This window comes from Astatotilapia calliptera, chromosome 1 (genome assembly GCF_900246225.1).
Source record: "Astatotilapia calliptera chromosome 1, fAstCal1.2, whole genome shotgun sequence".
Taxonomy (NCBI): Eukaryota; Metazoa; Chordata; class Actinopteri; order Cichliformes; family Cichlidae; genus Astatotilapia; species Astatotilapia calliptera.
Genome location: NC_039302.1, coordinates 35710678 through 35733642, shown reverse-complemented (window position 1 = coordinate 35733642; position 22965 = coordinate 35710678). Strand labels below are relative to the sequence as shown.

The following is a 22965-nucleotide window of genomic DNA, read 5'->3' as shown; positions in this document are numbered from 1 at the left end:
GAACTCATCATCTGTATAAAAGACACCTGTCCACAGCCTCAAACAGTCAGACTCCAAACGCCGCCATGGCCAAGACCAAAGAGCTTTCGAAGGACACCAGGAAAAGTATTGTAGACCTGCACCAGACTGGGAAGAGTGAATCTACAATAGGCAAGCAGCTTGGTGTGAAAAAAATCAACTGTGGGAGCAATCATCAGAAAATGGAAGACATACAAGACCACTGATGATCTCCCTCGATCTGGGGCTCCACGCAAGATCTCATCCCGTGGGGTCAAAATGATCATGAGAACGGTGAGCAAAGATCCCAGAACCACACGGGGGGACCTGGTGAATGACCTGCAGAGAGCTGGGACCAAAGTAACAAAGGTCACCATCAGTAACACACTACAACGGCAGGGAATCAAATCCCGCAGTGCCAGACGTGTTCCGCTGCTGAAGCCAGTGCATGTCCAGGCCCGTCTGAAGTTTGCCAGAGAGCACATGGATGATACAGCAGAGGATTGGGAGAATGTCATGTGGTCAGATGAAACCAAAGTAGAACTTTTTGGTATAAACTCAACTCGTCGTGTTTGGAGGAAGAAGAATACTGAGTTGCATCCCAAGAACACCATACCTACTGTGAAGCATGGGGGTGGAAACATCATGCTATGGGGCTGTTTTTCTGCCAAGGGGACAGGACGACTGATCCGTGTTAAGGACAGAATGAATGGGGCCATGTATCGTGAGATTTTGAGCCAAAACCTCCTTCCATCAGTGAGAACTTTGAAGATGAAACGAGGCTGGGTCTTCCAACATGACAATGATCCAAAACACACCGCCCGGGCAACAAAGGAGTGGCTCCGTAAGAAGCATTTGGAAGTCCTGGAGTGGCCTAGCCAGTCTCCAGACCTCAACCCCATAGAAAATCTGTGGCGGAAGTTGAAAGTCCGTGTTGCTCGGCGACAGCCCCAAAACATCACTGCTCTCGAGAAGATCTGCATGGAGGAATGGGCCAAAATACCAGCTACTGTGTGTGCAAACCTGGTAAAGACCTATAGTAAACGTTTGACCTCTGTTATTGCCAACAAAGGTTATGTTACAAAGTATTGAGTTGTATTTTTGTTATTGACCAAATACTTATTTTCCACCCTGATTTACCAATAAATTCTTTACAAATCCTACCATGTGGATTCATGGATTTTTTTTTCACATTCTGTCTCTCACAGTTGAAGTGTACCTCTGGTGCAAATTACTGACCTCTGTCATCATTTTAGGTGGGGGAACTTGCACAATCGGTGGCTGACTAAATACTTTTTTGCCCCACTGTATATAGAGATGTGTTTTCACATCTTCAGGTTACACTGATATGATTACACACACTGTCCTCATCAGTTATTTATTACAGCACATTTAATGCGACACAAAACAAAAAGATCACAGATCATATTTGCTGTATGAGTCTCTGCCTTCGCTCCTCATCACAGCAGCTTGTTATCAGGTGCGTCTTGGGGGGCACACGTGGCCAACTCGGCGGCAGTAGCAGATGGCGTTGAAGAAGCGGCAGTAGCAGGTGTCACAGGGATCACAACAGGGAAGCGGGTAGCCCAAACAGGACTGCTGGTGAGGGATGCAGCGACGAGGTGAACGCATGGCCCGACCCTGCAGCTGTAAGGCTGCAGACGTGTCCTGCAAACATAAACGCAGCAAGCAGATGAATTCACTTTGTTAAGGTAAACCTGTTAACAGGGAGTCACGAGGTAAAGAGTAAACTGCTGGTTTAAATGCTGCACCTCATCATAGGAGCCTGTATCCATCAAAAAATGATCTTCTACAGAGTCCACAGGGAGGAGGGCAGGCTCGTGCATGCGGTCAGGTACTTGACTTCTTTCTGCAAATCAGAAAACACAGCAGAATGTATTTTGCATTTTTTTTGCTTACCGTAATCCATTGTGTTTAATCTGCTGAATGTGAAAAATCAATTTCAAAATACTTCAAAATAACTGCAGTCAAATGTAAAAGATTGGGCTTACTAGATGTGATGTAAAACAAAAAAAATAGGGACAAAATAGAAAACTACATGTTCAGAGGTCTACTTTTTCTATCTATAAATATTCATGCTTCCACTGTTAAACGGATTAATCCTGCCAACCGTGGTGTGTTGGAGAGACAGTGGTTTGAGCTCTCTGAATGAAGAGATGTTACTGACCGATTTCAGATAGGAAGGAGGTTTCAGTGCGACGTCCAGCGACAGGACCTTCATCGAGCGGTAAGTTTCCATGAACCAGCGAGGAGGCGAGCGGCAGCAGACCGAAGGACCAACAGCAGAGCAGCACAGTGCCAAACATCCTGCTGCTGGCAGACAAAAGAAGAAGAAAAACCTGCACCACAACTCCCACAATCCTCAGTTTCTCCAACAAGAGTCTCTGAAGGAGGAAAACAGACACAGACATTCAAAAACCTTCATTAGTTGATACAAAGACAACTAACATGTGTGAAATTTTCTACCAAACAAGTTTTGGATTTGGAGCTTGTTGGAGTAAGTTTGATAACAGATATGATCTGATCCCACGTGAAATAAACTAACCTGCTGGTTTGTGAATTTCTCTTTATTTTCAGCACATAAGTTTGAGTATGTTAGTTATAAATTTCAGCACCAAGTGTTTCTTTTTTCAGATTAGAACCAGCAGAGTATTATTCTTATGCATAACCAAATCTGTTGAAATTTCCACACTGAGCAGATTGCAAACCTTGGAGGAAAACAAATTAAATATTGTTCCGTAAAATATTAAATTACATCTCCCTTTCTTCCTTAGCAATAACCCACAGCACTGGTTTTAATCACTTTCCTGTATGATGAAAACAAGTCATGCATAAAGCAAGGAGAGATTCTCATTAAGCACGTTGTCATTTACATCCACAGTGAAGCTCGTCAGCAGCTAAAAACAAAATCATTCCTGCTGGGTTTCATTAGTGGTGCAAAGGACATTTAGTACTAGGCTGCATAGTTCCACTTTGTTTTATTAAAATAATTTTACACTGCTGAATTTGACTTTTTATTAAACTTATTTTTTAAATTATCAAAAACACAACTGTAATAATAAAAAGATAACTGTGTCAGCTCCCAAGATAACAAAATTGTATCCCTGGAAAAATCTCTTTTACAGCATAATATTCCTGTTATTGTCACTAATACACCAGAAGGCTTAAATAAAACTTCAGTTTTAATCATAAATAAAATCTTATTTACTTCCTACATAAACTGAATCAGAAGAGAACCAGACGGAGATGTGACTCACCTGTTGCTGTGACTCTTCACTGTGACTCTCTGAGATGACGAGGGGCAATTTAAAGACCCCTGGACAGGAAGAAGGTCACATGACCCACAGGTTTGGTATGGAATGGCACCCGCTGTGCATGTGCATCATCCCGCGACCTTGCAGAGATACATCAAATGGAGCATGATGGAAGCTCTAAGGCTAATTTAAACTATACGTGAGACTGTATAGCAGGGGGTTGGGGCATCTATTAGTATGGTGATTATGTCGTAAAGGTCACTTCTGTCCATTTTCATCTATATACGACAAAAACAAATGAGGAATATATCAAAAACTGGACAGACAGTTGAGTGTCTAATAGAAAACACAATATTCTTCTATGTGGAAACTATTTATTTTATCTTTTTCTTTATTTTCTAGTACAAAATCAGAGCAAATATCACCTCAGGGTACTTAGTCTTGTAAGATAGAAAGACTGGCAGCGGGCTGTTTTACAGAGGGAAACCCAGATACTGCCTGGGTAAAGGTAAAAACTCCCTTTTAATAAGAAGAAATCTTTAATAAAACCAGTTGTGGGGAATGTGAAAAAGACAAGGAGACAACAGAAAGGCAAAACAAACAAAAAAGCAGAGGCTAGTAACCGCAGATACGACAGATAAGCCCTGGAGCCAGAGATATCTGCAGCAAGGAAAAGGAAGAGCGAGGTCAGAGAGAGCAACACATGAACACAGAATCACTGTGTTACTGAAACACAGTAATCCTGCAGAAGCAGCAGCAGATGTGACACTTCAGGTCTGCAGAACCAGTTTTAGAAGCGTGTGTTCAGGAAACCTTCTTCTCCCAGTTGGAGTAGATTTGTGCTCCACCTCGACTCTGAGAAGACCTAAGGTCCTCAGCGTTGGGCAGATGACCCAGTACGGATCTCCCTGCTCAAACTCTTCCCTGGTGTGATTTTTTTGGTTCTTTTTTGTCGTTCTTTTTGAGATATTTGGTACCTTTGTTTGCAGAATAGATGACAGAGGAGGATATAAAGGCAGGCTAGGTTCTTGTCCAGCCTGAAATGTTTTCACATAGTGGTTTAACTGAATTTGGTCTTCTTTTTTCTTACCAGCCCAGAGTGGTAAATGAACTGATCTAGGAAACAGGACCGATTGATTCGATAAGCCTGCGTGAGTTCAAATAAAAAAAAAAAAAATTAACTATGTGGATAAAAAAAGTAAATTGTAAATTTATTCAATGTGCCTTTATTTTGTTCCTTAATCAGTAAAAGTAGTCGTGTTTGCCTCTGTGCTGTCAGTTATGATCTGAGTGCTCATTAGAGCTCGGTACACTCAGTAATAATCCTCTCAGGGTGCTTTAATGGAGAACATTAGATCAGCTGCTTCCTTCATGTTTCTTCTATTATTGTCAATCTGCTGCTTTGGTTAGACTTCCTCCTCCTCATCCTCTGTCTGCCAACATGCTGCCAATTCTCTGAATAGTGACACACTGTTGACATCATCGCCGCACTCAGTACAAATGAGATCGGACACAGCTGCAGTTGCACATAGCATCTGCGCTCAGAATCAACTGATTACAGCCCATCAGCAGGAAATGGACTTAATAAACATGTTTGTCTTCACATACTTCCTGTTTCAGCCTGAACTCTTACCACAGTCATGTGTGGGTTCTGTTTCTTTCATGTGATCATAATACAACTACATACAATTTAAACAATTTTAATATTTGCATAATCTGATTATGTTAACACTGTGACAGTGTTGCATAACTACTTGCACTTCTAAATAGGTGCAAGTAATAAAGCGAGTGTCCATAGCACTCGCTTTATTCTATTATTTTTTATGCTTAGAGTTTTTTTTATGTTTTTTTTAGTTAGTTGTTTATTTAGTTGTGTTAAAGGGAACTCGCAAAGTAAGAATTTCATTGCAGCTTAACATTTGTGTTTTACGGTGTATGTGACAATAAACTTCTTGAATCTTGAATATATACAGGTCAATGACATGTATCCGTGTATAAAAGTGACTGTAATTTGTTACGATTCGATGTTGTCAGTGTTTTGTTTTAGGCGTGACTGTTATGTGTTTCCTGTTTTACTTTGAAGGTCTGTCTTATCTCAGTGTGTTCAGGTTACGCTTCCTTGTCTCGTCAGTTCTGATTTGCCCCAGCTGTGTTTCCCTCCTGTTGTCCATTCCCTGATTGCTCCCTCTATGTATTTAAGCCCTGTGTTTCAGTTTGTCATGTTTGTGATCTCCCCCTGTGTTGTAAATAGTTTGTTGTATATAGATGTAAATAGTTGTCGATACTGTTTTAACTCGGTAGCTGTAGGGGTGAGAAGCCATTTTTCTTTGGCAATCTTTTCTCCTGTTTTTGGTTAGGGAGGCAGGTAAGACACCTGTGATTTTCGTTTGGGGTTTTCTGTGAAGGTAAGCCAGCTGCATTTCATTTCTAGAGTTTCTGTTTGTTGTTTTGGCTATGCTCACCCTGATGCCTGCTACCTTTTGGGACTCAATAAACTGACTGGCTGTTGTGAAATCCGTGGTAGCTGTTTTTTGTTGGTTCGTCCTCCTTGAGAGCAGGGAGTGTGGGGGCATTTTTCCTTATTTTTATTTTCCTTATGTCGCACGCCGGTTCCCTGGGCTGGGGTGTAACAAATTACTAAACATTTCATGAAATAGATTCTTCAATTAAAACTGAACTTCAATCATGTCTTGGTTTATTTAAAATTTGCTGTGGCAAAATAGAGGCCAAGTTAAATTTTATTTACATAGTGCCAAATCACAACAAAGTTGCCTCAATAATACAGAGAAAACGCCAACAATCAGATGACCTGTTATCAGCAAGCACTTTGGCGACAGTGGGGAAAAAACTCCCTTTTAACGGGAAGAAACCTCTGGCAAAACCAGACTCAGGGAGGCTGGGGGTGAGGGGAAGGAGACGGGACAAAAACACACTGTGGAAAAGAGCCGGAGATTAATAATAACCAATGATTAAATGCAGAGAGGTGTATAAACCCATATAGAGTGAAGAAGAAACACTCAGTAGCAGTCTACACCTATTGCAGTTGTCCCGAACTCGAAGATATTGAGGAGGAAAACAAAACAACACTGGTCCCGAAGAGTCTGGTCAAACAATGATTTTATTGAACACAGGGAGATGGATATTGCATACAATCAGCATAGATCTCCACCCAAAAATACACAAGCAATTGCTTTTATAATGTCAGGGTTTGACACCCCTTCTCGCGTTTTTGCATCTTAAGAACATTATTTGCATTTTTTACAGACAACGATCAATTTTAAGAGATAAATGCAGGCACCGAAGTTCCCCTCCCTAGCATCTTCGTCCAAATATGGCGATGAATCCAGGCCCTCAAGGTCCCCAGGGACTTGTCTTCTTTTTGACACATCTTCTGTCACCTGTTACTAAGCGAACTGAAGAATCTTCTCGGATGAGAGGTGAAACGTCTTCAAGCAACTTAAAGAAGTCCAGACGCTTTTCTTTGCAAGCTCCTTTGACTCAAACGCCACAGGTTGCTGAATAGTTTCAGGCCTGTTTCTAGATTATATGTACTATATGTTTTGTAAGCGTGTATGCAGTTTTAACCTTCTATAGCTCCAAGTCACTTACACAATAGATCGCCCGGATATCGCGCCGAACGAGGTTTATGACCTTTCCTTAATTGACTGAGCTTTAACTCTTTAATAACCACAAAATGTGCGTATACAATTATTATGGCTGCCCCTGTAATAAAAGGTTAATGTAAAGCCAGCAGGTTTAATAACCATCTTAATGCAATGTCAATGCTGTAGATTATATTGTTAATGCAATATTAATGCTGCAGGATATATTGTAGCTGTAAAATAATTTCTTTAATTCCACACAGTAAAACTAAGTAAGGTCTCAGGGTCGCCGGATCCAACCCTAACTATATCAAAAAAAGAAAATTCACAAGACAAATGACAAGAACTATGTAATTGTCCAAAAACTTATGGACCTCCGTGTATTTGCAGAGTTCTCCTTTTGCCGTAGGTTCTATTTTCCACCAGTGTGTCACGTATCATCTAGCAGGTGTTTCATGTTAAGGTGCAGACAAACATTACACTGACAAATGATGACGATTTTATTTTTATAGCACATTTCATTACATATACACTCAATGTGCTTAACACAGAAAATGGAGATGTGCAGGTTTACAATGCGGGGAAAACACAGAGCAGGACAAATCAACACCTGCTGACTTTAGCCTGTGTGAATAAAAAGGCTTTGCGTGTGTTAATAAAGTGCTTCACAACTGTGAACAGATGTAGAAAATAAACCACATCTGGCAAGTTTAAGCGACTAAGGCTGAAAAAACTGCAGACAGCTCAAAGTGCGCGGTTCCAAAGATAACATTTTAATGCTTCAATTGAAAAGACTACCAGTAAAAGACTATGCAGCATACCTTGATAGATATATGACCTGGTGGTAAATACGCTAAAGGGTTACCTAGGCAACCAGAGCCATGGATGTCTGCTAGTGTCCAACTGTCAGCAACAAACTGATGTGTGGAGAGCAAATTGCTTGCTGTGGTGCAGCCTAAATCCAGCCACATCATAGACTGTATATAAAGGATAGACACAGCTTCAGCTTCAGCCTGCACTCTTTCCAATGGCCAGCAGGGAGTGGCTTCAAAAAGAAGTCAAACTGCAAAGAAGATATGATCCAGTCACGCTTGATTTGTGACTTCACTAAACACTTTTTTGATGAAATGATAGTCTCAGTTGCTACTTTTGCTCACTTACTGAATGTAATCTGATGCTTACTTTAGAATAATGGTGTTTAAAAAGTAATAAGGTGAAGCACATTATGCCACTAATGGACAAGTTGCTACATATATTTTATGGGCATGTGGTGTCCCATTTCAAAATCCCAACAGGGTAACCGTGAAAATGCTCAGCCCGAGATTTCACTTTAACTTGATCACGTCCAACTTTTATATACAGTCTATGCACCAAAAGCATTTTAGAAATAAGCTTCCAGACCAAGCATTCAAATCAACTTTAGCATCGCAGGCAGGAGGGCCGAGCTGTTTTCTGTTTTGTCTGATTAGTTCAATTCACTTTTGACCTCACAGTATCCATCTCCCTCTATCATCAAGGCACAGCGTTGGTTATTTCGGGGCTATAAATCTATACATATTTGCAAATCATTCAGTTAAAAAAAATAATCAAAAATATTATTGTTTTTATTGTAACATAATTAGGTGGATATTTATAGTTTCTTTTAAACATCAGTCTGAGTCCCAGAGCCTGAACCTGTTAACTGTTTATTCTGCAGATGCACTTAAGTTTCATTTTATTGTTTGTGGTTTGGACACTTTCGGTTCACCGCTGTCAGAAAATCAGTGATCCGTATCACTATATTCTCTCCACCGATCTTATCAACTGTGCAGCGCTGTGCACAATGACAGCAGTGGCTCTGTGCTGCTAACACACTGTTGGGGTGTCTTGCTTTAAAAATATTATTCTTGTTCAAGAAAGTTTTTATGAGCATTGCATTACTACAGTCACTGTAATTGGGGACCCGAGTGCTGATATTACACACAGTGCGTCCTCGGAGACTTGAAACACAAAGAATCTTTTCTTTCACAAACCAGGTCGAGGAGAAATCACACACACCCCTCCAGCTCTGACTCACTCTCACCTGACTGATTGATCGATGCTCTCCTTCTCACACACGCACTGGTTTCTCACACAGACGGAGCTAATCGACCAGGCAGAGCAGTCGAGCTCGGAAGCTGTCAGACTTGAATATCTGTCATCAGCTGATCCGGAAATCAGGGGAAAGCTGACGGTGACCCTGTATTTGGGTCCATCCCGGAGCTTTCGGTCATGGTTTTCGAGTCTCTGGTCAGCGACCTGCTCAATAGGTTCATCGGAGACTACGTGGAGAATCTCGACAAGTCTCAGCTCAAGATCGGGATCTGGGGAGGTGGGTTCTGCAGCTAGCTAGGAACTGTCTCTGTTGTACACGCATCCGAGCCAGACTCCGTTCGAAAATTTCTAAATTTAGTGCTTGCGTCTTTTTGCACAACTTGACAAGTATAATTAAAGTGTCTGAACACATACTGTAAAGCGATAGAGTTTATTGATAATATCGGCATCAATTTAAGCTGTAATTTAGTATGTGTTCTGGTGAAATTTTAACTTTCGTTAAAGCTTCGTCTGGTGTTTGGGCTACACCTCCACTTAATATACAGCGAAGTAGAAGGGGAAGCTACTGAGTGCTGTGGTTGAATATTATTTTTTGCTGACTGGGGATGCTTTAAGTTTGTTAAATGTTCGCCGAACTAAAGAGTGACTCACAGCGAGAGAATAAACACGGACATTTGAGTGTTTTCACGTCCAGCTTTCACAGCGACTCGTTGTTATTGAATTACCGGATATTACAACGAGGTCAGGCGCTGGAGGGGGACTGAACTTTGCAGCCCACATTCGGGTCCAGTAACTGAAAGCGGACCCTCAGCCCGCTGCACATGTCCTGGTGTTTGGGCCTCATCCAGATACCAGATCAGTCAGCGTGAAGTGGCGCTGAAGTTAAAGTGACACACAGAAGGTGCATTCAGTTAATTCAGTTAACCTGCAGCTTATCAGACACACACACACACTGCAGCACGTCTGCGGTTAAGCCATTATCATCAGCATGGTTATTTTTGTCACTGCTACACAGACTGATTAAATGCTTTCACTTAAACATATTAAAATGATGTTACAGCAAAGCCACGGCTGGAAATTTAATTGAATAGTCTTTCATGAGGAAGTTAACTGGGACTCATTAACCTTTTAATGTCTGTTACTTGTGCAATATAACAAGCAAACATCCTCAAGTTAGTTAGCCTTTGTGTACATGTTCAAACCAGTTTCAGTAAAAACTCCAGGACATTACATGTCAGTAATATGTGAACATGGCAGAAGTGTAACATGTGGGCAATGTGCTGCCGCCTGTCTGGCTACATTCCTGCTTCCTAATGTTTCCTCATATCTGTAAACATGCTGCTGGCACACATGAGAAGGAAGCTTCTCTCCACTAATCAAATACTGGCTTAGATGCTTATGGAAAATCACCTGAAGGATTTCACATCCAGGTGGATCCTGGGCAGGTTTATCGATAAAACTGCTGTAGCAAAATCAGGCTGATACACCCGAGTATTTGTATCAGAATGAGTTTAAAGTTTTACCTTAATTTTGCCAAATGAAGCATTTAAAGGGATACGTGTGAAACATATGATTCTTTTTGTAAACACACAATCAGATATGCTGACTCTGATTCTTCTTCTGATTTCTTACAGGAAATGTTGTCCTTGAGAACCTGCGAGTTAAAGAAAATGCTCTGGTAAGTCCCAAACCTCACACACTGACACGTGCAGCCTGTGGTTTAGTGTGATGATTTTATAGAGTGGCCTGAGCTTTTAATGTAAAGGAGTCTGTTTTTGGCCTTTGTACTCTGCTTGGTTGTCACATGGTGTTGTGATGGTGTGATAACTGTGGCCTCCTCATGGTTACAGAAGATTGCTAGCTTGTTAAATCATATGTGTTGTAAACACAGGCTAACCACATAATCTGTAGGCTGCAAAATTCTCACTTCCTGTTTGCTCTGAGATGCTTTAGTAGTTTGGAGTGTGTTTTGAGTGAGAATACTCAAAATGGCAGAGTTTAAGCCTGGACACCTGGCTCGTCATCCCTTTCCACAGGCCATGGTGCTAATAGTGTGTGCATTTGTGTTTCAGAGTGAGTTTGATGTTCCCTTCAAAGTGAAGGCCGGACAGATCGGTGAGTTCTGATGGTTGTTATTCACCTCATGCCATCTTTTTTGAAGCTCTTTGTGTGCTTTATTGCTTCACATCACAAGTCAGCCATCCCCATAGACCAAATATGTATCTACCCCCGCACACGCACACACACCCTCAAAACCTCGACGTTAGCATTTTGACACAGCAATGCTTCTTTTTTTTTCGGCAGTAGCCTCAAGTGATCATATGTAAACATAATGGTAGGGTGGTAAATTCTTAGTTAATGCTACCAAACCTGTTTAGCAAGCTGCTGAAGGTTTAAGAGAGCAATTAAAAATCTAAGCTTACTCAGCTCCTTCCTGTTTAATCTGATGATGATCAGCTGGAAGTGATATCCCTACGTGCACGAGTGCAGATAGCCAGCATAAACACAAACACACCAAAAGCTGGACCAATCACCAGCATCTAGAAGACTTCTGTAAGGGTTGGGATGTTGAACATTTTCCTTTTGATAATCAGAAAGAATCTGTGTTTGTGTTTCAGGGAAGCTGACTTTGAAAATCCCCTGGAAGAACCTCTACAATGATGCTGTGGTTGCCACATTGGAGGGTCTTTACCTTCTGGTTGTCCCTGGAGCCAGTAAGTTATGCTGAATTTGCAGATAAGCATCTTTCCAGGCAAGTGTCACATGAAGTAGAAGAAGAAACAGGAAGTTGAACTCAGAAGGTGGACGATACATTTTCTTTTGAGCTGGTAATCAGTTGTATACAGCTTATGATAACTCCTATATACACACACACACACACACACACACACACACACACACACACACACACACACACACACACACAGGAGAGAGGGGTTTTTTTTCAGGCTTTTCTAACAGATGGCATCATGGAGGCGTGGCTAGTTTACTAACAGTGTGTTGCTTTTGATAAAGGAGTGTTTTCTCAGCTTTTATGTGTGTGTTCCAGCTGGATCTCAGCTGAAAACGAGTCCGTATAACGGTAAGCTACCAGTTCAGAGGTGGAGGTTCGGGTTTAGGTCCGATCCGTTCTCTGGGCTTCCTGTCAGGGCTGCACGATGTCAAAAAACAAATAAGTGTATGATAACAGCGGTTTAACTTGTAATCCGTTTTTAAATTCCTTCAAAGTAAAAGCCTCTATGCTGTTAGATTAGTGGAGAGCTTTTACTGTGAAACTGCTACAGCTTTGTGTTGAATTTGGATTTAAGGTGTGTAGAAAAACCTTTCAGGTAAAAACAAAAAACAGCAATTTCCAGTAAACTTATCGTGCAGCTCTGATTAACCGTCTCGGTGGTTTTGTGTAGAGGTATCTGGTTTCCCGTCTGGGGTTCTTCCTTAATCTTGATGTAGGGATTTCTGAAAACTAATCCTGGGATGTTTCAAAGGGATATATGGGGATCTGGAAAAGGTTTGTGTCCAGTAGGAAGAAAAACTCCCTTTTAACCAGGCTCAGGGAGGGGCGGGGCCATCTGCTGCAACTGGTTGGGGTGAGAGAAAGAAGTCATATTACAAGTGTAATATGTTTTGTTTCTTTTCTATAAGCGGCTCTTACTTAAAGACTGATTGTAACAGTTTTTTCATGTGATCCTGTTTTGACTTCAAGTAACCCAAAGGAGCAGTTTTGCTGTCAGTCTGTATCTCTGTGCGCAAGAAAAACAGAACCAGAGATGATATGCAAAGACAATGTTTGCGCAACAAAGTGAGATACACAGCAGCATGCCAGTAAATGCTTTATAAAGATGACAACACCTTGAACACATTTGTAAGATACACAGTAACTCCTGACATGCTGAATGTAAACTGAACTTTAGTTTGTTTGTGGTGAAACTCCACAGGGAGCTCCAACTACACGGAGAGGTCCCGTGAGGGACGGCACGGACAAACTGGCTCTTTATCCAGTAGGAGGAGACAGTTCAGAGCAGGCACCAGGTCGACGCTGGTGGAGGTTAAAACTAACTCTGGCTTTGTTTTGGTTGTTTTTCTCAGCATTAAAGTATGATGCAGCGAAGGAGGAGCGTTACCAGCAGGAGGCCAAGCAGAGGGAACTGCAACGCATCGAGGATGCGCTGCAGATGGCCGCACGCAGGGGTGAGTCAGTCTGACCTCAGTGACACCTGTGGATTTTTCTGTTTCCTGCTTCATTTGCCATCTTTGCTCTGCTAAATTTTCCTGTGGTTTTAACTTTCGCTTCCTCCAGTTCACATTTTTCCCACCACACAAACAGGCACAGTTTTAGTTCCTCCACTTGGTGTTTCTGCGAAGAAACCAGAGTCTCAGTTTAGTCCTAGATATTTTTTCAGGGTATTTTTAAAAAAACATTTTGCAGCACTGAACTCAGATTTTTTTTTTGCAGGTTTGCAAACTAAACAGCTTAAGCTACCAAATAATTCTCATCCCGTATGTGCAGATTCTACCCAGATGTGTGTGTTAAGTGTCAGAGCTTCACCATTAGGTTTCCACTGTGAGGTTTCAGGTCAGAAGTGTCCAAACCAGACCGCCGCAGTGTGTGAATCATGTCCTGCACAGGTGAATGGATGAATGTATTAACATCCTGTTTGTCCCGTTCATGCTGCGTTGGCTGTCAGCATCTCAAACCGGAGATCTGCTGTTCAGTCTGGAGAGCGTGGTTTACAAGGAGCCAGTCAAGGGTAAAGCGCACAGTGCGGCACACACAATGAAACATAAAGGTTAACGCACACAGACACACAGGTCGGCGTCACACACGTGTGTAGGTGCATGCTGGCATCAGAAGGTAAGGCTGCATTTCACAGCTCTTCAGTCCAATAAAAGTCCAGTTAAAAAAAAAAAAAGCTTCAGATGTTCAGGGATTTGAATTTGAATCATTCTTTGTTTGTTTTTTTTGGCCATATTGCTCCATTAATTAGCCGTTTGCCTTTAGTTAATAAACACACATTATCTCAGAGCTCACTCTGATTATGTCAAGAAATGTAAGAGGTGCTAGTTTGTATCTCTGCCCCCCATCTGTGCTCTCGGGCTCGCACATGTTCAGCAGTTTGGTTTTAGTGTTGAATGTGTGAGTCTTCTGCTGCTGCTTCCTGCAGTCTGTGTGCTTTCGGGCTTTTCTCACACTAACTGCCGTCTCTTCCTTTAACGCTGCCAAAGTCCCAAAAGGACGTAAAAAACACAAAAAGCACAAAAAAGCCTTGAAGAAGCTGAAACGACATGACCACAAAGAAGGTGAGTTTCACATTTTCACTGAGTTTGTGCTTTAAAACAGGCGCGTGGTCCTTTTGTTTGGATCAACCATTCAGAACGATGTTACTCAGCTGGGAGATTCTGTTGTTCTGGAAAGATGGTCTCATAAGTTGTAACAGAGAGTGATTATCCTTTGACTTATACCATTAATGAAGCAGACTTTTATCATTCAAGGACCCAGGAGCATTTTTATAAAGTGGTTCATGTAGCGTATCGGGCTTACGAGAGACACCAGTGTTCATGTCAGGTTAATAATATACATATAAGATCTTAAATAATACAGTGCCAATACAGAATTACCTTCCCGTTTAAATAAGGTTTCTGAAGCCACTTCTCTTACACACTGGGAGTCTCTCTTCTGGCAGGAGTTAGGCAGACTGCCGTGCAGCATCCCTTTTTAGGCTGTTAGGTTGTTAAGTGATGAGCTGGACATGAATAGAGCGCACTGTGGAGGACCTAATTCCTAATTTGTGAATACTTGACTCTTCCTGTGACTTCTCTGCTCCTTCTTTCTCTCTGATCTTTGAGCTTTTGCTAGCTGCTCTGTTAAACTGCACTGCTGTCTCCTCTACCTTACCTCACAGGTGTGTCTGAGTCACTACAGTCCTGTTTTTAAGCTGAATGAACTCAGTACTGCAAACAGTTCTTCATAGTAGTTCAGTGAAATTATTTATTTTTGTTTAGACATTTTTCCTGTAAGGCCCCAATCACACATGCCTAGAGACCCACCCGGAAACCACTGGTTGCTAGGAGAAAATGTGTAATGCTAGCCACATAGTGAGTGAAAAACCTCATCTTTGTAGTGGCTCCATGAGGTCACCAACAGCTCGCTAGGCCTGTGTGACAGGGTCTCTTTGCAGTCTAGTCCATTTGGATATTTCGATGGTTATGCAGTGTGTTTTCACATTTAAATTCTGGTAAAGGTGTTCAGTGTTATTTAATATGCCAGGTGGTACCACCAGCCTCCACCCACCTGGTCACTATGATCAACACAAAGCCTGTTGGTCCTCAAAATATTACACTAAACGAACTGAAACAATAGTTTTGACTGATACCACTTATAAATATTCTAGAAAGATTGCAGTTTTACTGTTTATTATTTTGGCCATTTCTATATGGTAGTGAAAATCTGATCTGTGAAGAGGTCAGTGTGAAATCACAAGACAGGTAGCATCAGTTCAAGCTGATTTGATATTTCAGGATCTCTGTTACATATTGGTTTCTTGGACCTGCCTTTTAAAGCTCAGAATCTTTTTATGAATGAACAGAAACAAACCATCTGTATCCAGCGTGAAGTAAAAATGGTATGAATCCAAGTAAGTAAGACTTGCTTTATACTGTTTATTGTTTCAGACAAACCCAAGGAAGAAAAGAAGGACACGTTTGCGGAGAAAATGGCCACTCAGGTGATTAAAAACCTGCAGGTGAACATCAGCAGCATCCACTTGCGCTACGAAGATGATGTAAGTACTGATCCAGGTTCAAATCCGGATACTCGTTAAGGTGAGTCAGCTCATGTCTGCTCTGTTTTGTTTTAGCTGTCGGATCCACAGCGCCCCCTGTCTATGGGAGTGACGCTGTCAGAGCTCAGCCTTAAGGTAACATATACGCATACACACTTCCAGCTACCTGTGCAGTTGCTGTTGGTACATCGCTGTGTTTTCTTTGGGTTTTTTTAGACCACTGATGCGACCTGGAAAGAGTGCATCCTGAACGAGGCAGCAAAGATCATCTATAAGGTGACAGATGCTCTGCTTGCCCTCTAATTCTGTGTTCCTTGTTATCTGGTGTTTGTAAGCTTAAAGCTTAAATTGCACGTCACCTGTGTGAAGGATGCAGAATAGCTCATCGGTCATGTGATGTGGATCGATCCATGATTTTGATTGCTGCTGTTTACATGTTTACCGCAGCTCGGGAGTCTGAAGTCTCTCTGCGCCTACTGGAACGTCAACAGTCCGATCTTTTACAAAGGATCGTGGGAGGACATCGTGGTGAGTTGGGAACAGAGTCACCTGATTTGAGCTGATTCTTAATTAACAATAAAAATATAACAAGAATAAAAAGTAAAAATAAAACTAATGATAAGTGAAAAGGCATGTAAATGTTAACTACAGCTATAAAGCTGTTGCTTAGTCCTAAACCTTTAATTTAATTTGAGCAAATAATGAGGTAATCGTCATCATTTCATGGAGTCATCCAGTGATCCCTATGTTGGTTACAGCCATAAAGGGAGACACTGTAAGTTGCATTAATTTCAACAGTTTGCAAGATGAGAGCCACAAATGTACGTACCTGTCAGCCGAGTGACCCTAATTCTGTTGTCAGAGGAAACATTCACGCTCATCGTCTGTCTCCTCCTCTCGTGCAGGGCCAGCTAAAATCTGGGATTTGCACTAAGGACCAGGAGCTTCCTCACTATCAGTACAGTGAGTTCAACACTTCTTTTAAAAGGAGGAACAGCATTCACATAGTTCAGCCTCCCTGTTCTGTTGCATTTCTGTATTTACCGTCTTACACTCAGTGAAATCCACACAAATTTCACCCATAAATATTTTTCTCCCTGAAGTTTTCAAACCAATCTTCGCTTCGGCTAAAATATGCATCAACCCGAGCGCTGAGCTGGAGCTGAAGAGTCCGAAGGCAGATCTTCAGCTGGAGGTCCAGAGCATTGCCATCGAGATGACCAAACCACAGGTAATATGAGACCAAGATGGGAGGCAAAGACAAGTGAGACTGTTCTCTAAACATTCCCCTCGGATTCCTGTACAGTACCTCACCATGGTGGAGCTGCTGGAGTCCATCGACTGCATGGTGAAGAACGCCCCCTACAGGAAGTTCAGGCCGGACGTCCCAGTGAAAGGAAACGTCAAACTCTGGTCTGTTTTGTAAAGTTTACAATTCGGAGATGATCAGGGAACAAAATCGACTCAGAAACTCACAAATATTTGCTTCCTCTGCCTCTCTCAGGTGGAAGTACGGCGTCAACAGCGTGACAGAGGTCCACATCCACCCTCTTTCACACACGTGGTCCTGGTCTAACATTAAACGTCATCGGGAGAACCTGAAGGCTTACAAGAACGCCTACAAGACCAAACTGCTGAGCCAGGGCAAAGTGAGCCAGGAAACTGAGCAACAAGTCCAGGTAAAGGTGTCTCTGTACAGCAGCGCCAAGCTTAAACAGAGCGCACACCCAACAGAAACCACAGTCGCTCACATGTAGCTGTGGTGGTGAGTCAGAGCTAACAGTATCAAGTGGGAATTTTATCTCCACCAATTACACAAAGCACTCTGTAATCTTCCACCACTCTGCTGAAGATGACGAAGATGAAGTAACTTAAGATCACTTTAAAATGAACGAAAATTCCAGTCATGTGTTTGATTTCTGCTTTTTTGCCTTAGTTACTGAATGTAACTAATGAATCCTAATTATGAGGATTTTAGCTGCCAATAAGAGCTCATAAAGAAGCTGAACTTTGCTGCTGCTGTTTCCCTGCTGTTTGCTCCTCCAGGATCTCGAGAAAGTTCTGGATGTTTTCAACATCACTCTGGGCCGACAACAGGCGCACATGGAGGTAAACACAGTGACTGAAATTAGACCAGAGGAGAGTTCAGGCTAGCTATACGCCATATGCTCGTCTTCCCCCCCCCTGCAGGTGATCAGATCAGGACAGAAGGTGGCAGCAAAGAAGGCGGCGGCAGGACAAAAGCAGGGAGGAGGTTTCTTCAGCAGCTTATTTGGGAGGAAGGCTAAAAAGGAGGAGCAGGCGCCAGAGGAGAGCAAAGAGCCGGAGAGTAAGTGATATTCAGATTCCCCTTAAAAACCTCGCTCTGTCCAAACTGGCGGCTGAAAGCGTGTCTGCCGTTGTTCAGGTTCAGGACTCGACCAAATCATGACCGCAGAGGAGAAGGAAAAGCTGTACACAGCCATCGGGTACAGTGGCAGCTCTCACAATCTGGCTTTACCCAGAAAGGTAAACACACCTGCTATCTGCATGCTCGTGGGCTTTGTAGATGATAAGTTCAAGTTTCCCATTGTTGCCTTTAGCACCCTCATCAGAGCAAACTATATCCAAGTAAACACTCAGTTTTAATTATCCGGTTGTAAAAATCTGACACTCGGATTAACCGTGTGAGGTGTCTATGCAAAGAAGCATTTCATGCTTCTACAATCATGCTGCAGCGTCCTCACTCAGCGGCTGACTAATTATAGACATTTTGTTTTTCATCATTTACACGCCCACAAATGTCAAATGAAGCGCAGATTTGAAAATACCCGACTCTACTTGAAGCAGGACCCAGACTTTTTGGTAACACTGAGCTGGCGTGAACTTGTCTGTTTCAGTATGTAGCTGTGATCGTCAATTTCCAGCTACTGAGGACTTCGGTCACGGTCAGAGAGGAACCCAATGTACCAGAGATCCTCAAGGTCCAGATGATCGACCTCAAGACGAAAATCTCTCAGAGGCCCGGAGCTCAGGCCATCAGGTCAGGGGTTTTTATTTTACACACATGAAATAAATCAACCTGCTGAAATATTCTAGTGCTACTTTTGGTGGAAGGTCCACATATCCATGTCAGTCTGACTGGTATTTGTATTGACCCTGCTCTGCTGCAGGGTGGAGACGACCTTGCAGCACTGGTATGTTACTGGTTTGCAGCAGCAGGGGGCGACGCCCTCACTCATCGCCTCAATGGGCGACTCGTCCTCGTCTCTGCTCAGCGTTTTGTTCGAGTTGAACCCCGAGGAAAGCACTGGTGACCAGCTGCTCAGAGTCGAGTCTCAGCCTGTGGAGATCATCTATGATGCGGTAATCGTTCTGATCACGTTTGCCTTAAACCACCTTTCACAGTAAATGAAAGCTGCTTGTCTTTCGTATGTTGCGTTCATTTAGTTTCTGTTAGTCTTACTGGTGTCTGTGTCTTCTTCTTCTTCTTTAACCCATTTAAGTGTCTCTGGGAAGTCAAAGATGGTTGTTTCTTATGATTCCTGTCTCTCTCTGTGTTTTCATCCTTCAGCTGACAGTCAACAGTATCGTCGACTTCTTTAAGACAGAGAAAGGTGTGGATCTGGAGGTCCTGACCACGGCCACACTCTCCAAACTGGAGGAGATCAAAGAGAAAACTGCCACAGGTCAGTAACTATTTTCTGTTCAAACCAGCAGTTACGGTGGAGCAGGGGTCCATTGTCCTCACGGCTGAACAGGTTATGTAGTCCTATGATGATCAGGACTGTTGGGTCCATACCAGGACTTTAACCTCCTAGGACCTGGCGTCCACATATGTGGACATCACATTTTGGGTTATTTAGACCAAAATACTCAATTTTGCTCTACAAGGGCCTGATATCCACTTACGAGGATGTTATGCTGCTACTGTTCTATCGAAATTCTAAACGAATATCCTCATATGTGGCTCTTATTTTTCTTAGAAACACAAATCAGGAAAAAAACCCAACCTAGTAATTCTTTGTTTTTACATTCATCGGGTCCCAATCAGCCCAAATATCAAAGAGAAATTAAAAATGCATGCCGTGGAAGAGTTCGGGTCTTAGGACTTTAAGGGATTCATGTCTCTGCAGGTTTGTCTCACATGATTGAGACTAGAAAGGTCCTGGACCTGAGGATTGAGTTGAAACCGTCCTATCTGCTGTTGCCAAAGTCGGGCTTCTACAGCAGCACGGCGGACCTCATTATCGTGGACTTTGGCTGCTTTCAGGTCAGTCCTTTTAGTTTTACCCCTGCTTTTAAGATGAAAATACCTTTTTTATAATATTTTCATGATGATAACCAGTTTCTTTAATATTCTCTAACTATAAAAATAATAAATACACATACTGACCTTAAGAAAGTCAGCTGTGTCTCGTAAAAATTTCCGTTACAGTACAGTTTTAAGTTCTGGATATTTTACAGTTGTTTTCCTAAATTCCTGGTGTGCCTGGGTTTTGCCTTTTTATAGAACTGGCCTCATAAATGTTTTGTGGTTTGACCTTACAGCTAGTAGTGCAACAGATAAGACAACAGCGTGAGTGTTTACAGGCCTGCACTACAGCCTGTCACTTAACACCAGTGTGTATTTGTTGGTCTGTAGTTAAACAGTGTTGAGCAAAGCGGCATCCGGTCGTCCACTTCCTCCTTCTCGTCTCTGGAGGAAATCATGGATCGAGCCTATGACAGATACAGCGTGACGCTGAGCCGAGTTCAAGTGCTTTACAGCAAGTCAGGTACATCAGTGCACAACAACAGAGCTACACATACACAAAAGTGCAAGTATTGAATACATATAAGGCATATAAGCACCAGCTCATTCACCATATTTATGTTAACGAGCAGTAGAACAGGTGTACCTAACAAAGTGGCCAGTAGGTGAACTGTGTTTCCTCAGATTACATCTGTTATCATTTTTAGTTAATTTGTCGTAACCTGATTCCAGGTGAGGCTTGGAAGGTAGCACGGCAGCAGGGTTCTTCATTCCAACACATCCTCCAGCCGATGGATCTCACTCTCAGTTTGGCCAAGTGCATGGTGGAAAAGGATGCCAGGATGCCCAGGTATGATTCCCACCGGTGAACAGGCGTTCAAATTCTCTGCTGACTCGTCTGCACTCACCTGTGCACCTTATCCAAATCGTTTCTGGCGTTTCAGGTTTAAGGTATCGGGCGAGCTGCCTTTGCTACACGTTAAGATCTCAGACCAGAAGATCCACAGTGTCCTCGAGCTGGTCGACGGCATCCCTCTACCCAACGTGGACTCCTCGCCATCCACCCCAACACTAAAGGTACGTTTGGTACAGACCGTTCGTCTTGCAGCTAAGCACTAATATAGAAAGGATATATTGGGATTGGAGGAGTGAGTGATGATGGAAGCTTCAGAGCAAAAACATTTGGGGGGTGGTAGAGACAGGTGAAAGTTTGGGGAGTGATGGGGAGGTCAAGGGTGAGGACTGAGGGATGTTAGAGGGATTGCAGAGAGAACTTTGGGGAGTGAGAGTTACCTGCACTTCGATGTTTAGCTGACCGTGTTTGGGCGATTCTTGTTGTAGGTCTTGCCGTTGGTGGAGGTGAGACCGCGAGCACTTGACCTTCCCCCCACCCTCCTCGACACCATGGAAACGGGTAAGTGCTTGGTGCATTTCGACTGACTATTGTTTTTTTAACAAATTAAAAGCTTTAAAGCTACGCTGTACGACGCTGTGGGCTGTGACTGATGCTGTAGTGCGTAATTTGTGTTCAGATTCGGATGAAGACACCAGTGAGAAATCAACAGATGAGGATCATCAGCGCTCGACTGTGGAGGATCTCACTGATGTTCACTTCAAGTTTGAAGTCAAAGAGGTGTGTGAATGTTTGGCTCTCGTGTCAGGTCATCATGCGACCCATGAGGAGGGGGTGGGGTGCGGTGTCCTAGTGTTAAATGAGAACGTGTGACCGAGCAGCGTGCGATGTGTTCAGGTGCTGGTGGAGCTGACCCGGCAGGTGGAACAGGAAAAGACTTTCCTGTCCTTCAGTATCTGTCACCTGGGAGCCGAAGGGAAGAAACGAAGCTTCGACCTGAGCGTCACCTCGTATCTGCAACGAGTCATGCTCGACTACTGCGACCTGCCAGGTAGCACAGATGCTATTAACATCATAATTTAAACGAATTCTTTTGTGTTGTGTACCTGTTCATAGTCTCCATTTGTAGTCGTGATATTTTTGTTCTTTTTTTAAATGTGTTTTTGTTGTTTCAGGTGGTACAAAACAGCCTCTCCACCTGATCAGCTCCTCGGAGCAGGGCACCAACCTGCTGAAGGTGGAGTTCATCAAGGTAAGATTAAACACACCACCAGCAGACTCACCTGTTTGGTCTACATGTAGTACTGGATCTCACTGCTGGTGATCCTGCTCCTCAGATATTTCACTCATTTTAGGACATGGACACACTTACACTGCCATAGGGGCTCATTTCATTGTTGGGTTTTTTCTCTGTATGTATTATTGTAGGATCTACTGTATGATATAAAGCACCTTGAGGCGACTGTTGTGATTTGGCGCTATATAAATAAAATTGAATTGAATTGAACCCCCTATGAGCAAGCACTTTGGCGACAGTGGGAAGGAAAAACTCCCTTTTAACAGGAAGAAACCTCCGGCAGAACCAGACTCAGGGAGGGGCGGGGCCATCTGCTGTGATTGGTTGGAGAGAGAGAAGGGAGACAGGATAAAGACATGCTGTGGAAGAGAGACAGAGATTAATAACAAGTATGACTGAATGCAGAGAGGTCTGTTTACACATAATAGACACAGATTTGGGACAGGTCACAATCATGTAGTAAGTGGGGTCGTGGTGTGACTGAAGATTGTGTTGATGTGGCCAAAAATGGCTCAGAACACCACAGTTCAGATCGTTTTGCCTGGCGCTATCAGTCCGGTAACATAGTCAGAATCGGCCTTTTATCCAGCAAACAGAAACATGAACCCGCTGAACGTGTTTTTGTGTCTCTGTGCTGCCGCAGGCCGACCCCGCCGGTCCCAACTTCCAGACACTGTTTGAAAACACTGAGCAGACGCTGAAGGTGAGTGGGCGAGCGGTTCTTTTATTCCACTGTTAAAATCAGCATTTAGTCATTCAGTTTATGACTTTTTTTTTTTTTTTTGTTCTTAATACAAACAACACAAACATGTGACTCGACATTTGTTGGTCATTCAGGGATTATTTCCTGTCCAA

At 42.8% G+C, this 22965-nt stretch overlaps 2 protein-coding genes across 3 annotated transcripts in view; one reads left to right on the top strand and one right to left on the bottom strand.

Annotated features, from left to right (window-relative positions):
* Nucleotides 1–1370: 1370 nt before the first annotated feature.
* On the bottom strand, nt 1371–2396 carry agrp (agouti related neuropeptide). The gene is made up of 3 exons (XM_026172871.1): nt 2186–2396; nt 1770–1867; nt 1371–1665 (listed from the first exon to the last, which is right to left on the bottom strand). Exons 1-3 carry the CDS (start codon nt 2322–2324, stop codon nt 1474–1476), a joined length of 429 nt encoding a protein of 142 aa, XP_026028656.1. The 5' UTR covers nt 2325–2396; the 3' UTR covers nt 1371–1473.
* Nucleotides 2397–5507: 3111 nt separating this feature from the next.
* The window catches only part of vps13c (vacuolar protein sorting 13 homolog C), a 55964-nt gene continuing 38506 nt past the window's right edge, over nt 5508–22965 (top strand). Inside the window, exons 1-32 of one of the 2 annotated variants that reach the window (XM_026175933.1) lie at nt 5508–5677; nt 8991–9224; nt 10582–10625; nt 11020–11062; nt 11566–11661; nt 11997–12029; nt 13034–13135; nt 13633–13695; nt 14171–14245; nt 15617–15726; nt 15802–15861; nt 15943–16002; nt 16174–16254; nt 16632–16689; nt 16830–16957; nt 17033–17139; nt 17231–17405; nt 17773–17835; nt 17917–18055; nt 18134–18234; nt 18606–18748; nt 18879–19071; nt 19280–19394; nt 19842–19978; nt 20351–20483; nt 20693–20810; nt 20905–21037; nt 21302–21374; nt 21493–21593; nt 21711–21864; nt 21989–22065; nt 22754–22813. In XM_026175933.1, coding sequence (XP_026031718.1) covers nt 9125–9224; nt 10582–10625; nt 11020–11062; nt 11566–11661; nt 11997–12029; nt 13034–13135; nt 13633–13695; nt 14171–14245; nt 15617–15726; nt 15802–15861; nt 15943–16002; nt 16174–16254; nt 16632–16689; nt 16830–16957; nt 17033–17139; nt 17231–17405; nt 17773–17835; nt 17917–18055; nt 18134–18234; nt 18606–18748; nt 18879–19071; nt 19280–19394; nt 19842–19978; nt 20351–20483; nt 20693–20810; nt 20905–21037; nt 21302–21374; nt 21493–21593; nt 21711–21864; nt 21989–22065; nt 22754–22813 — 3075 coding nt within the window. In that variant the 5' untranslated portion in view covers nt 5508–5677; nt 8991–9124. The remainder of the gene's footprint in view (nt 5678–8990; nt 9225–10581; nt 10626–11019; nt 11063–11565; nt 11662–11996; nt 12030–13033; nt 13136–13632; nt 13696–14170; nt 14246–15616; nt 15727–15801; nt 15862–15942; nt 16003–16173; nt 16255–16631; nt 16690–16829; nt 16958–17032; nt 17140–17230; nt 17406–17772; nt 17836–17916; nt 18056–18133; nt 18235–18605; nt 18749–18878; nt 19072–19279; nt 19395–19841; nt 19979–20350; nt 20484–20692; nt 20811–20904; nt 21038–21301; nt 21375–21492; nt 21594–21710; nt 21865–21988; nt 22066–22753; nt 22814–22965) is intronic. The other variant, XM_026175942.1, reaches the window with a different exon arrangement.